Here is a 13,245-nt window from a genome sequence, read left to right on the forward strand (position 1 = left end):
ACTGCTCTACATTGTATCCTTAAACATTATTATTATATAACCAAAAGCACACATTTTTCATTCGTATCACAATTTGATCCATTTTTTAAAATTAATACAAGCAAAGATTTTAATTCCTTCTCTGTCTTATATTTAAGGTATATATTTATATATAAAGGTAGCCTATGATTTTATCTTTTTAGGGCTGCATAGAAACTCTGTTTTTCATTCCCAATTATCAGTAATCAAGGTTTCTGTGATCAACAATGAATCAAAAATTCTACATCCCATCTTGGTCGCATACACATTTAATCTAAAATCAAATTTGACTGAGGCTGGTGTAAAAAGCGTCGTCCCTGCGGTGCTGTTGGACAGGCATGTTCCTTCGGGTTCTATTGACTTTCTCCAGGTCCACTTCCACCAGCACCATGCCTGGCTTCTCCCCGCCACAATCCCCCAGCACGTCCCCCCATGGGTCCACGGCTAAGGCGTGACCGTAGGACGTGCGCTTCTCGTGGTGCCGGCCTACTTGCGCCGCGGCCAAGACGAAGCTCTGCGTTTCTATTGCTCGAGCTCGGAGCAACACCTGGACACACATCACAGCACAATTATTCATAATTTACCCAACTAAGTTATTGTGGCTTAGACAGGATGTAGTTTGATCATCTTGAGTTAAACTACCACATTTTAAGTTAAAAACAATGGATGCTGCTGCTGCTTTAGTTTCCATGACTGTTCAGAAAAAATTGTTTAAAAAAATCAGCCAAATATTCTCTACCTTTCTTGTCAGAAAACCGTCTTTCATGTAGCAGACCAGGAATGCAAAGTAATAAATGAAGAACACCCATAAATATAAGACAGACACTCAACTCTCTGACACGTAGATAAAGGTATTTTGAATTATAGCAAAGCTTTTACACCAGGTAGCACTTCATCCTTAAAGGTGGATTTTTGTGAATTTCGCGAAAACTTGTGTTGTTTAAAAGCTGGGGTCTAACAATGAGAGTTGAGTTTTGTTGGATTGATGAAGAGGTACAGGTTGATAGTTTTTATAATTACAGTAGCTACTAAAATTATGACAGAAATGGCTTTGTTCTTTTTAACTTTCTAAAAATAACATGATTGATCTTTCTTTGACATATTTGTTTTTAAAGGTATTGTTTAGGATTTTGGCGAATTTCTTAAAAGACCTCTCCACTTTAAAAACCCCCAAAAATGCACATGCACAACCCTATACCCGCTCCAGACAGGGAACGCCTTTTAAACACGTGTCAGAGCATGCACAAGCATTTCTCCTTTTGCATGCTCTGATTAAAAGTTACTCTTTGCATCCTTCATACAAGCTTACTTTCCAAAAAAAAAGATTTGCAATTTTTCCACTATGTCAGACTTAGCCATCGGTAAGTGAAAATGGGGCGGAGCAGGTAGGACGGCCTTATGTAAACATATCACCAGAATGATTGACAATTAGAAGGACCACTTATTTTGATGATCCACCCTGATAAAGAACATCCTCCGCTATTCCTTTAATATTGTCATAGTATAATATTGTTATCCCACCTCCCAGTGTGCAGCTCCTGTTGCTACAGTGAAAGCTGATGGGTATGTAAGGATCTCTGCGCCGTGTCTTTGCAAAGCAAGCGATAACTCAGGGAACCTTAGATCATAGCAGATGCCCAGTCCAACCTAAATTATGTAAAGAAAAACATAATCAGCAGAAACTTAAAAAACATAGTCTAAAGTCCTACTTTTTAAGTAAAAAAAAATTGCTTTTTCCCTCATTGTAAATTTTGTTCAAGCAGATGAATATAATGCTCTTAAATTATTTAATCCTCAAACATACAGTAGGTCACCATATAAGGATGTACAGTGAGGGGAATGTGCTATGATGAGAGGCCATATTTGAATAAATTCCCACCTTGCCAATGGGAGTGTGGACAGGAGGAGCCAGGGAGGCTCCAGGGATGGTGAAGGCACTCTCTTTGAGTGACACGCCTTTTTCTGGCAGCTCCACATCAAACAAATGGGACTTCCTGTAGACTGACACGATGTCACCTGTTGGTTTGATGACAGCGGATCATGTTGCATGATCACTACAGTAGATTGAAGGTGGATTCTTTTGTGTATTTCATAGGAAAACACTCCACCTTTGTTATTAATGATGACATGGCTGTTATAAATACGCCTATCGTTCTCCCAGTCAGGTCCTCGTTCATGAAAGCCTCCAAGAGACAGCCACACCTCCAGCTTTCTAAAAAGAGTTTGATAGACCCAAAATATTTGATATGAAGCTTATTTAGCAAAAAAGCATCCATCCACCCGTCCAACCATCATCCATCCAACCATTATCCATTCATCCATTCAATATCCATTCAACCACCATCCATCCATCAATTATTCCATCCATCAATCAATTAATCCATCTATCCATCAGTCCAACCACCCATCAATTAATCCATCCATCCATCCATCCATCCATCCATCCATCCATCCATCCATCCATCCATCCATCCATCCAACTTTCTATGAATTAATCTATCCATCCATCCCTTAATCCAACCATCCAACCATCCAACCATCCATCCATCCATCCATCCATCCATCCATCCATCCATCCATCCATCCATCTCCACCTGGCCAGCTGAGTGTATCGGGACATCATATCCCCTCCCAGAGTCTCTGACAGGGACAGGGTTTCTTCTCTGCTGGCTCCAATGTAGTCAAATCCCTCTGGCAGGAAAACCATGCAGGCCCCTCTCTGCCTGGCTTCCTCCAGCAGGTGTTTACAGGCAGAGAAGTTGGCCTCTTTGTCTGGGGTCGCCGTTACCTGACAGACTGCTGCCACAGGGACTGCTGAAGTGGACATCCTGCACAGAAAAATAAAAAGAGTCATTTTCAGGAAACTTGTCAAGTGAACAATGGTTCATGATTTACCACACAAGTTACTGGGTCATCTCTAGTGCAGGCTTGTTGTTTAACTTTTGTACAGCTTGACATTTATGACAGGAGAAAACAGAAACATTAAAGGAGGCTCACATTGTGCAAATATAACCCCCCCAAAAGAAAAAAAACAACAACAAAAAACCACAAATACTATCGATATATTTATGATAAACAGACCTGTTTTGCAGCAGAACTGACACCGAGGCCAAATGCTTCCCAGGTGATCCCAAAATACACCTAAACATTGGTCTCACAGGGTCACAGTCCTTTGCTGTCTACATTATGTTAATGTTTTATTAACATTTGGGTGCTTGTCAAGTTCAGTCCTTCGCAATGAGAAGGTGCAACCTTTAATCTTCTTCTCTGCTGTGCATAAAACAAACAACACTGGCGCCACCTAGTGGGCGCCCTCCATCACTAAAATATTAGAAAAAATGGGGCTTTTCTCATAAAACAACACATTCAAGAAGACAGGGCAGTTAATAACACATTATGGCTAACAATGTTTACTGGTTAAGCATGTTGCTGTAGTAATATCAGTGAAACTTTACTCTGTCTAACATTATATATTATAAAAGAGGATTCTATTCTTTTTTGTTTCCTTTATGAGTGTCTTGATAATTAACCTACTCATGTAAATACATTTATACTTCTTGAGGGATTTTCGGACTTATGTTGTTTGCAATATTATCCAACATATCTCCAATAGGTCTGTTGTGTCTTCTGTTGGTGTAACAGCATGGACTCTGCTAGAACGTCTGGAGAGGGGCGGAGCTAGATGGCCACCCCTGTGGCCACCCCTACCATTTCCCCCCTAAAATACAGACAGAGCAGTAATACTCTCAAGTGGAATGTTTTGACTTATTTAACATTTAAATATTTATATATTTAAAGAATTACCTGACAACAAAAATCCTGTGGTTAATTATGCACATTAATATTACTAACATTGAAGATAAATACAAAATTCATGCTCTTTTCAGAACTGGATTTTGTCTTATACGGGGCAAAGAGGAAATTATGTCTGCAAGTCATCTAGGAATCTTCACTGAAATCAGAGATAAATAACTACTTTAATAATAAGTAAATATGAATTTTATGCTGAATGATTAATAATAAAAGTAGGTGAGTAATGACAATGAATAAGATGTTCGCGCCAGAACTCAAAACTTAAAGAATTTTGTCCACTACACCTTTAATTCAGACACCATGTATGTTTAAATATATGCGTCTATTTGTTAGCAAAGGCTGTAGAGAAATATAGTTAGTCTTTATTTAGAAAATATAGACGCTTTGCTTGTTCATTTTCCTTTTGGAACAGTTTAGATTGACCTAGAGGTTCTGGCACCTGTCTGCTTTTGGCCACCCCTCAGTGTACATTGGTTATTGCTTGGCCACCCTTATAAAAATGTCTGGTTACGCCTATGCTTCTGGAGAGGATTTTACAAAGATAAATTCTTCATAAAATGAACAACAACATAGAAAGCTCTGAGCATCCTCTTCATCAGACTGTGAAGTCAGATTTCTTGTAAGAAAGAAAGCAATAAAAAAAAGAAGAAAAAAAATCCTTCCTGCCCATATGACCCATCATTTACAACAACTCTTTGAAGTAAGATAAATAATGAGTTGCAACATTTTTTTTTCTTATTTAATAGAAACTGACTATTGTGACACAAACATTAAACTATTTATGTCTTAAAGGTATCATGTTTTAGCTTTGACAATTTTAGCGTTCTACAGCCCATCACGTTTTACAATAAAATCAATAATAAAAAAAACAATGTTTTCATACAATGTGACAAATATGTAATTCAAATTAACGTGATATGGGCAAATCTGAAAAAAATAAACTATTTACATGAATAATAAAACTATGAATAGAAGATCAGATATTGTTAGAACAATGGTTTGAAATAGCAGATCAACACTGCCATAGGAAAAGTCTTAGGTTTGCTATTGAAAAAGAAAATCATATATAGTATATATTACCTTTGAACCGTTATAATTGTCAAATTTTCTTTAAAAAAAAAATTTGATTTCCGAACAAGTGCTGGAAATAACCACACGTTATTCTCTAAGTTCCGCAATATATATATTTTTTTCATTTTATTTTTGTATGTATTTGGGTTGTTTTTTTAAAACGTGCGAATGAACAAAATAACAATAATATTGAAATAGCATACATCCTACATCAACATAAAACATGTTACCTGAAATGTTTTTAATTTAAAAAACAAACTAACAAAGACACAGAGCGTTTATTTTCTTATTTCTCATTTGCATACAGGCAAACTCATCGCCACCATTTGCAAATGAAGCTTGGGGTCCTAACCGGGAACACCCTTCCAAGATGGCAGCCAACAGTAGCAGCACGGGTAGCAAGTCCAGCAGCGGCGGCGGATCAGGAAAACAGGCCGGTCCGTCGGCTGAACAGGTACTTTCACCTGTTCTCGGTCTACAAGTTTTGGTTGCATTCAATGTTGGTGTAAATTATAAGATTCGGTGGAGTTAAAGCCCTTAATCGATCGGCCAGCTAGCTTAAGCTAACATTAGCTTCCCTGTCGCCATCATTAAAACACAAGATTCCTTTCTACAATCTCCCTACTGCGATAAAAATAAACCAGTCTATCTCATCATGATATGATGCATTTATCTCGGACGCATTTATTTGGTTCTGTAATATAAACTTCAACAATCCAGTAAATGATCAGTGAGGGTTGGGTATGACGAGGCGGAAGGCTATTTTTACTACTTACAGTTGGTTTCTTGAAGTTTCTCCAATCCTTATGTGTCATAATAAATGTTTAAAGGAATTAAACAGTCAAAAAATAAAATAAAAAAAATATTTTAACATCAAATATTAATTGCCACATATTATTTGCCACATATGTACTGATATGAATGCATTGTAAACAGCACAATTACTGAGGTGGTAGTGGCAGAATAATTATCAACTGTAATTAAAAGTTTAGAAGTTATGATTAAATAAAACAGTTATTGGGCACTTTAAAAAACGAGAAAAATCAGCAGTACAATATTTTGTTTCTTTCTATTTACTTCAGTTGTACGTTAAATTCATATTTTCATTCTCTTAAAATACATATAATTTAAAATAATCAAGACATTCATAAGTAAAAGCTTACCTTTTTTTGTCTTCTATTGCAATTGAAAATATAAAAAACATTTTTTTTTAGCAGAGCCACCTAAGGGATCACAATAAAATGTTTTGTTGGAAACAAAGAAAAATGTATTCTCAATGTATTTAATGCAAGATGTCCAGTTATGAGGGTTAAATGTCGTGATGGTGCAGGTATTGTATGGTGTTCTGCTCCAGGAAAAGCCTTATTATAAAGTGAAGCCCTTAATTATAATAATATATTGATGTGGCCTTAATGCTATTGAGATCTTTTCTAAAACTGCAGACTCAAAGTGAAGGAAATCAATCCTTCCACCATTAGCTGATCAAAACACTGACAGCAGACTCTACTAATAAAACTCTTCTGGAGTCTTCTTGTTTTTTTACTCTCACTAAAAAATATGTAAAAAAAAAAAAAAAAAATCTATAACTGCAATATGAAAATATTGCTGTTTTTTTATGCTCTGTTTTATACTTTTATTGTCTACGTGAATAATCTATTAAAGCTACAGTGTGTAATAATTACAGGGATATACAGTCAGAAATGTAATATATTATACATAACTATGTTATTTATCATCATCTACGAGCTCAGCCTCTTAACCTTAATATTTGCGTTGCCTTAGAATTCGTTATTTATAATTACATAGGAGCGGGTCTCGCAGCCATGGAGGCAGACATCTTTGCGCTACGGCAGCGCAGAGCCAACAAACTAGTGATTGCGAGATTGCCAAAACGTCACAACGATGTAGAAAAAATAACGGGTATATTTATTATCTTAAGTCTACATGAAATATATACCCTACACAGACTAATGAAATACTATCTGTAAAATTATCTATGTAAACAAACCTCATCACTTGAGAAGGTAGGTGATGCGGACGTCGTGGAAGACATTTTGTCCCGTAACGCTCGCCGTACTGTTGGGGGGGAGAAGCGGTGGGGGGGGGATGTTCATGTTGCTGCAGTCTGCAGTCTGACCGCTAGATGTCGCTAAAAGTTACACACTGTAGCTTTAACATCGCTTTTTATTCTAATCTATTCTGTACTGGCTTGTTTGCAGCTTGCATATTGTGTTTGACCAGGACATGCTCCTAAAACAGATGAACAATTTACATTAAAACGTTAGTGTTATAATAGTTGCACACTCGTATTTTTGATCGCAGTTTACTGTCTAATGTTGTTTAGTAATGCACGTATGTAGATGTATAATAATATGTTTATAATTTTGTATATTTTTTTGTGGATATTGGATCAAAAACACAGAAGTTAAACAGTGAGGTCACTTAAGCTGCTTTAACTGTAATTAGAGGGAGAAGTGGTATGTAAAATAAGTTTTAGTTCTTCATACCCGTTTTCAATTTAAATGAATTAATAATCCATAATCCTAAATGAATAAATAATCGATGTCAGATCTCAGGCTATTTATATACTTGTTTATTAAGTGCAACATTTTGTTTATTTGATTATTTTCTGTCTATGTTCCAATGAATTTAAGTTATTTGGAACTGAAAATCTGTTTTAATGTTCAACCTGTAATCAATCCTTTTTTTTGTGTTGTACAGGGTTGTTTGTTTCAAGTATTTTCTGTAATTGATCTATCTATTATTCTTTTTATTATTATTAATTTTCTGAAGAAAATTTAATTAATCCAATTAAATTAATTCAATTCAAAATAGGCGCAAACAATGTAATAATGAGAGTTATTGTTGTTTTTTTCAGCGGCACTGTCAGACAACGGAAGAGGATTAGGGCCACTGAAAAAATAAAAAAAGACTGAATTCTGACAGCTAACAAACATGTTAGCATCAAGCCGTAGCCATGTCTGTTTTAGAGACTAGCTCTCTTGTTTTAATGACCTTCTGCTCCTCTATTAATGAAATAGCATCACCGGGGACCCCTCAGGCACTTAAAAAGGAAATTGTCTAGAGCTGTTTTAAATTTATTTAAGTTTATTTACATTCGTGTATATACAAAATGACAAAATAAATCTAAATCTAAAAGTTGCCTGATTTCATCATTTTCCACCACTGTGTCACTGGCCCTCCCAAAGAACTCACATCTTTGTCCACAAAGCTGAGAGCTCCCACATCTCTACCTTCATGGTAGCCTCGTGAGACCATCCTGATCTCGCGAGCTTTCAAGATTTCACTCGCTAATCAGTCTGGCTACTCTCCTTTGAAAAAAATTTGGAGCCGTTCACCAAACGAACGTCCAATCAGCGTTGGCTTTGAGGCGGGTTAACTGAAGGTTTCCAGATGGATATGCGGAGCAAATCCATCTGGCGGAGTCAGGTTGCCTTCATGGTGTCCATCTACATTAACATCAACAATTCTGAGATTAAAGTCAGAATCTTGACTTTTTTTCTCATATTATACTAAAATAATATTTAAAAATCAGTTAACCTTTTTTTTCTTCAGTGGCCCTAATACTCTTCCATAGTCAGACAATCCTGATGAGGTTTTTTTTGTTTTTTTTTCTGACAGGTGGTGGCCACATTTCAGAGGATGCGGCAGGAACAGCGTAGCATGGCGTCTAAAGCTGCCGAGCTGGAAATGGATATCAATGAGCACAGGTTTGTGGAAACAGAGGATTCTACCGCTGGAGCCTTTTTCTGCATGTTGCTTATCTATGTTTAATCCGAGTAATAAAACATGCCTGAATTTAAAAAAAAAAAAAATGTAAATATTAGTGTTCTTTTCTCTAGGCTTAAATTCAGTGGCATGTTTAAAGATGTTGACTAACTAATTTTTAATAAAGGTTAGGGTAACACCTCAGGAATACAGGTACCTTTGATTTAGAATTACAACCCTATTAGCCAGCATTAACCTGTCTGTTGCTGTAAAACTCTAAGCTTTCGAATTCTGTGTTCAGTTTAGTTATTGAAACTCTAAAGGAGGTGGATCCTTCGAGGAAGTGTTTTCGTCTAGTAGGAGGGGTGTTGGTGGAGAGAACAGTGAAAGAAGTTCTACCCGCATTGGAAAACAACAAAGAACAGGTAACTTCACACGAGATCCGTACAACGTTTTCTTTAATTATTTCTCTTATTTAAACTGCTAATATTCTACTGTTATGAAATGTTTGTTGGCAAAGACTTAAAAGCTCCATTGAAAAAGTGACAAATTTAGATAGAAATAAAGCTGATGGAAATAAATTAAATGTTTTGGAAATTAACAAAGTGGAACTTAGTTGGCCTCAGATGATCATTTTGATATAAAACCACTAACCAATTGGTTCTTCCATATAAGAGTAGCAGAGGCAGCTAATTTCACATATTAGAGCTGAAACACACAAGCTAATCTTTTTTTTTTTTTTTTCCTCTCTTTCAGATATCCAAAATAATCGAGACCATCAACACGCAGATGCAGGCGAAAGGGCGGGAGCTAACAGAGTACAGAGAACGCTACAACATCCGTCTGGTTGGAGAGGGCGAAGGCGAGGGTCAGGGTCAGCCTGCAGGGTCGTCTGGTAACAGCGAGGGAGGAGGATCTAAGAGCGGAGCTGGAGTTTTAGTGTCGTAGATTGTCAGGATGGACAGTGACGGCAAAGCCTTCTGATTTCTGCATCACCTGGAAAAAAATAAAATAAAACCTTGATGGAAAATTGGAACTCTTCACTTTGGATTGGAGGAGTTACTTTAATTTCAACAAAATGCGTTACAAATTAGTTTCTCACATCCGCGTCGAACCATTGTACTCCAAGCCGCCATCTTTGGTTATAAATGGTGATGTTCTCATCTGAGGTTGCCTTGAAATTGATTCTTTTTTTTTTGTCTAAAATACTGTCAAAAGCTTCACAATTAAATGCATATCTTCTTTATTTTAAGGTGACTGATTTTCTCATCAGCAGATTGACGTTATTTTCTTTTATTATAAGAGTTGGAATAATAGATTTTTGTCATGTTTAAGTTAAGCAGTGCTGGGATAAGAATAACTTTAAACACAAAGAACGTCATTTCCTCCACTTCAGTTTCTTAAACAGATGGATTTACACCACATATTGATCTTGAACAAGATGAGAAAATTTTTAAAAAATGTGTCTGTTTCATGCCTTCAGTACAGAAGAGGATTAGGGCCACTGGAAAAAAGACAAAAAGTCCAATCAATAGAAAAACAACAAAAAAACAATTGATTTTTTTCTTTAATCTCAAAAGTCTGACTTTATTCTCACTATTGTAACTAATTCTGACTTTAATCTCAGAATTATTCACATAGAATTATGACTACTTGTAATATTCCTACAGTATCAAAGTAATAATCCTGGGCTTTGGCTATAGAGTCCTAACTCATTTTACTTTTTTTTTAATCCTCTTCCATACTTCAGATATGTCTCAATATTTAGATTTAGATGGCTTTATTCGGCTGTAGGTTTGTGTTATTTTAGAGGTTTTTTATAGGTTTAATTCTATAACAAAAAGTGAAGTAAACACACACATCCCCTGTCTGTAATAACACCTCTTTTTTGTGTTTGAGATAAAAAGTTTGAACGAGTCATAGTATTTACGGTTTTTAAATAGTAATATAGTAACGGGAGAATGCATGACATTTTAAAATTGAACTTGATTTTCATAAAAGCTTCAGGCTTTGCAGTGGGTAGGATATATTCTACATAAGCCACATCTATGAGGAACTCTTCACTCCTGCTTTTTTCAGCAGTAAAACTGGTATCTATATCAAACACAAATGTCTGATTGGACTTAGTTTTTGAGAATTTGGACACAGCGACATCAGATTTATGTTTCTCATCATTCCTGAATAATTCCTAGAGTGGAGGGTAAAGTGTCCTTTTTAAAGAGACGTGTCATATGAAATGGGGATGATTATTTCATGTTTTCCTTATTACAGATGTAAAAAACCTAACATGCAGACCTCTGTGAAGGAAAAGGGAATTAGAGGAAAGACGGTGTCCTCTACATTGTTAAACAGCAAAAAAAAAAAAAAAAAAATTATTATATGTGTCCCTGGCTTCTTACACATGTCCCAAATTTGGCGAGGCTGGGATTTAAAACCATGCATGCAGAGAACAATGGATTAGCATTTTTACTGATGAATCTGTGCCTCTAGTGCATTCCAGAAGTAGGAAGTACGCGTGTAATGCATTCTGTGTAACGTAACTAACACAGGAACTGTTTAGCCTATAAATCCCCCTGGTAATAACCCTGTGATAATGCACATGAATGCATTTAAAGAAAATTCAATTTAAAGCAAATGTAAATAAACATATTTTCTAATGCAAGCAAATCAATTTTCACATAGCTCAAAATGTCATATGCAACATTTAAAGCTATAACAGTTAACGGTGTATAACTGAAATCACTAACAACTCCATTATGTTTCCACTCTATTTCAAGACTTTTAACAATACATTATTTAAAAAATTAAAAACATATAAACAATGATTGATTTAAAACAAGTGTTGGTTAAAAATCCTTAAATGAGGAACTTGTTAAAATGTCGTTCTCCTTTATCTGACACATCACATAAAATTATGTTAAAACCCCACAACTGAATAAAATCCTCCATGTTCTGTTGAAGGGAAACTCCAGCCTTATTCTGGTTTTAAAGTTGCACTTCCACAGAGCCACGGCATCAAGGTGAGCTCCCTTCCTGCTGTCTGTCTGTACGGGACAGGTAAATTACCATATTTGATTCCCTGATTAAAAAATTTAAAAGTTGGGCCTTTGGCTTATTTCTTCTGTTCTGGCAAACTCCTCCTATAAAAAGAGTGTTTGTAAAAACCCTCCCAAAAAGACTAAAAACACAAATTTTCCACTCCTTTTGGTAAACTCAATTATTTGAGAGACTACATCTGTGTAGTACAAGTAAATAAAACATTTCAAACTGAGCAAAGAGTGTTGTATTTTAATTTATTTGAATAAATGCAAAATTATTCTGCAAGTAATTCTGGCTTTCGATTTAACAATTCAATAGGTGACATCCTCTGTGCTGGTATTCAAGAAATTAAATAAAAATGTGAATGCTGTTTTTGGCTCAAATTAAATTATTAAAGTTTATTGTAACAGACAGACAGACCAACGACAGAGAGACAGACAAGTATGGTGACAAACTCTTCCTCCAGTTTTCCTGGGTCAGTCCTTAGGCAGAATACCACCGCCCCTTCAGCTGGGTTCCGTAAAAGTTTCCACTCCTCTTACTTTTGTCCTGGCCACCAACCTTGCAGGTGTACTGGTATTTTTCTTTCATCAGCCTCTTCCGATGCGGTTCCCCCATTGACACTCGCTCCTCTTCCTCCTGGGCAGCTTTATTTAGCCTCCAGGCATGTCGTCTTGGCTGGGATGGAAGGCACTCTGGAGGAACTTGCTGCACTGGAGGAGCATCAGGAAATTGAGATCCATTCAGATGTAATGTCTGCGGTCATCTTCAAACATTAAATATAAATCAGGTTAACATGGAGCTAAGCTATGTGTGTATACAGACAGTCAGCAAAGTTTATAGGGCAACTAAACAAAGTTATCAGTCCTATTCTGTTATATGTAACTTTATTTTGCACTACCGATGTGACCAGTGGTTTCTAGACCAAAATGTACCAGGGGGCCAGGAGGGGGCCAGTGTGTTTTCATGAGGGAACAGAAAAGCATTAAATAAATAAAAAAAGAGCAAGGGATTCAGATGTATTAAGATAGCTGCATGAAATGAAATTTCTATTCTATTAGGTTGAATTAAAATTCTGTCTTATTTGGTCAATATACAATCAGAATTTATGAATGTTACTTTTTTTTTTTACTTCATTGAAGTTAAAATAACCTTTTTCTATAACATCAGAATTAGAACTCAAGAAAAAGTAATAGATTTAGCTGTATTTTTCCTAATTTGTTTTGAAAAAGAACCCCCCCAAAAATGGGATCCTATCACCACTGAAGCTATTACCTTATAATTTTTAAAAATTAGTAAAACACAATTTTTAAAGAAAAAAAGTTACATAGATCCAAAGGACCTACCGGTAACCATGTCTGTTTCAGTGCATATCATCATTAGAACTTCTTTTAGTGTTATGCCTTCGGTACAGGGGCCAGGACATGAGCTACAGGGGCACTGGGCCCCGTTGGCCCCTATCTAGAACCGCCCATGAATGTAACTAAACTTTTATAATCCTTTAAGGAGGACACAACTCAATGTTTTACTGCATTATGAACTATATTTATTTTGCACTGCACTGAACCTTTACAT

The 13,245-nt window shown here is 36.1% G+C and overlaps 2 protein-coding genes across 2 annotated transcripts; one reads left to right on the top strand and one right to left on the bottom strand.

The window, feature by feature from the left end:
* Nucleotides 1–6: 6 nt before the first annotated feature.
* nit1 (nitrilase 1) lies at nucleotides 7–3,276 on the bottom strand. The gene is made up of 6 exons (XM_015375477.1): nucleotides 3,100–3,276; nucleotides 2,613–2,846; nucleotides 2,127–2,230; nucleotides 1,898–2,034; nucleotides 1,540–1,665; nucleotides 7–565 (listed from the first exon to the last, which is right to left on the bottom strand). Exons 1-6 carry the CDS (start codon nucleotides 3,165–3,167, stop codon nucleotides 299–301), a joined length of 936 nt encoding a protein of 311 aa, XP_015230963.1. The 5' UTR covers nucleotides 3,168–3,276; the 3' UTR covers nucleotides 7–298.
* A 1,972-nt stretch (nucleotides 3,277–5,248) lies between these two features.
* On the top strand, nucleotides 5,249–10,338 carry pfdn2 (prefoldin subunit 2). Its single transcript, XM_015375478.1, has 4 exons — nucleotides 5,249–5,356; nucleotides 8,545–8,633; nucleotides 8,933–9,056; nucleotides 9,388–10,338. Exons 1-4 carry the CDS (start codon nucleotides 5,273–5,275, stop codon nucleotides 9,577–9,579), a joined length of 489 nt encoding a protein of 162 aa, XP_015230964.1. The 5' UTR covers nucleotides 5,249–5,272; the 3' UTR covers nucleotides 9,580–10,338.
* The last annotated feature ends 2,907 nt before the right edge of the window (nucleotides 10,339–13,245 follow it).

This window comes from Cyprinodon variegatus, unplaced genomic scaffold (genome assembly GCF_000732505.1).
Source record: "Cyprinodon variegatus isolate N-32 unplaced genomic scaffold, C_variegatus-1.0 Scaffold119, whole genome shotgun sequence".
Taxonomy (NCBI): domain Eukaryota; kingdom Metazoa; phylum Chordata; class Actinopteri; order Cyprinodontiformes; family Cyprinodontidae; genus Cyprinodon; species Cyprinodon variegatus.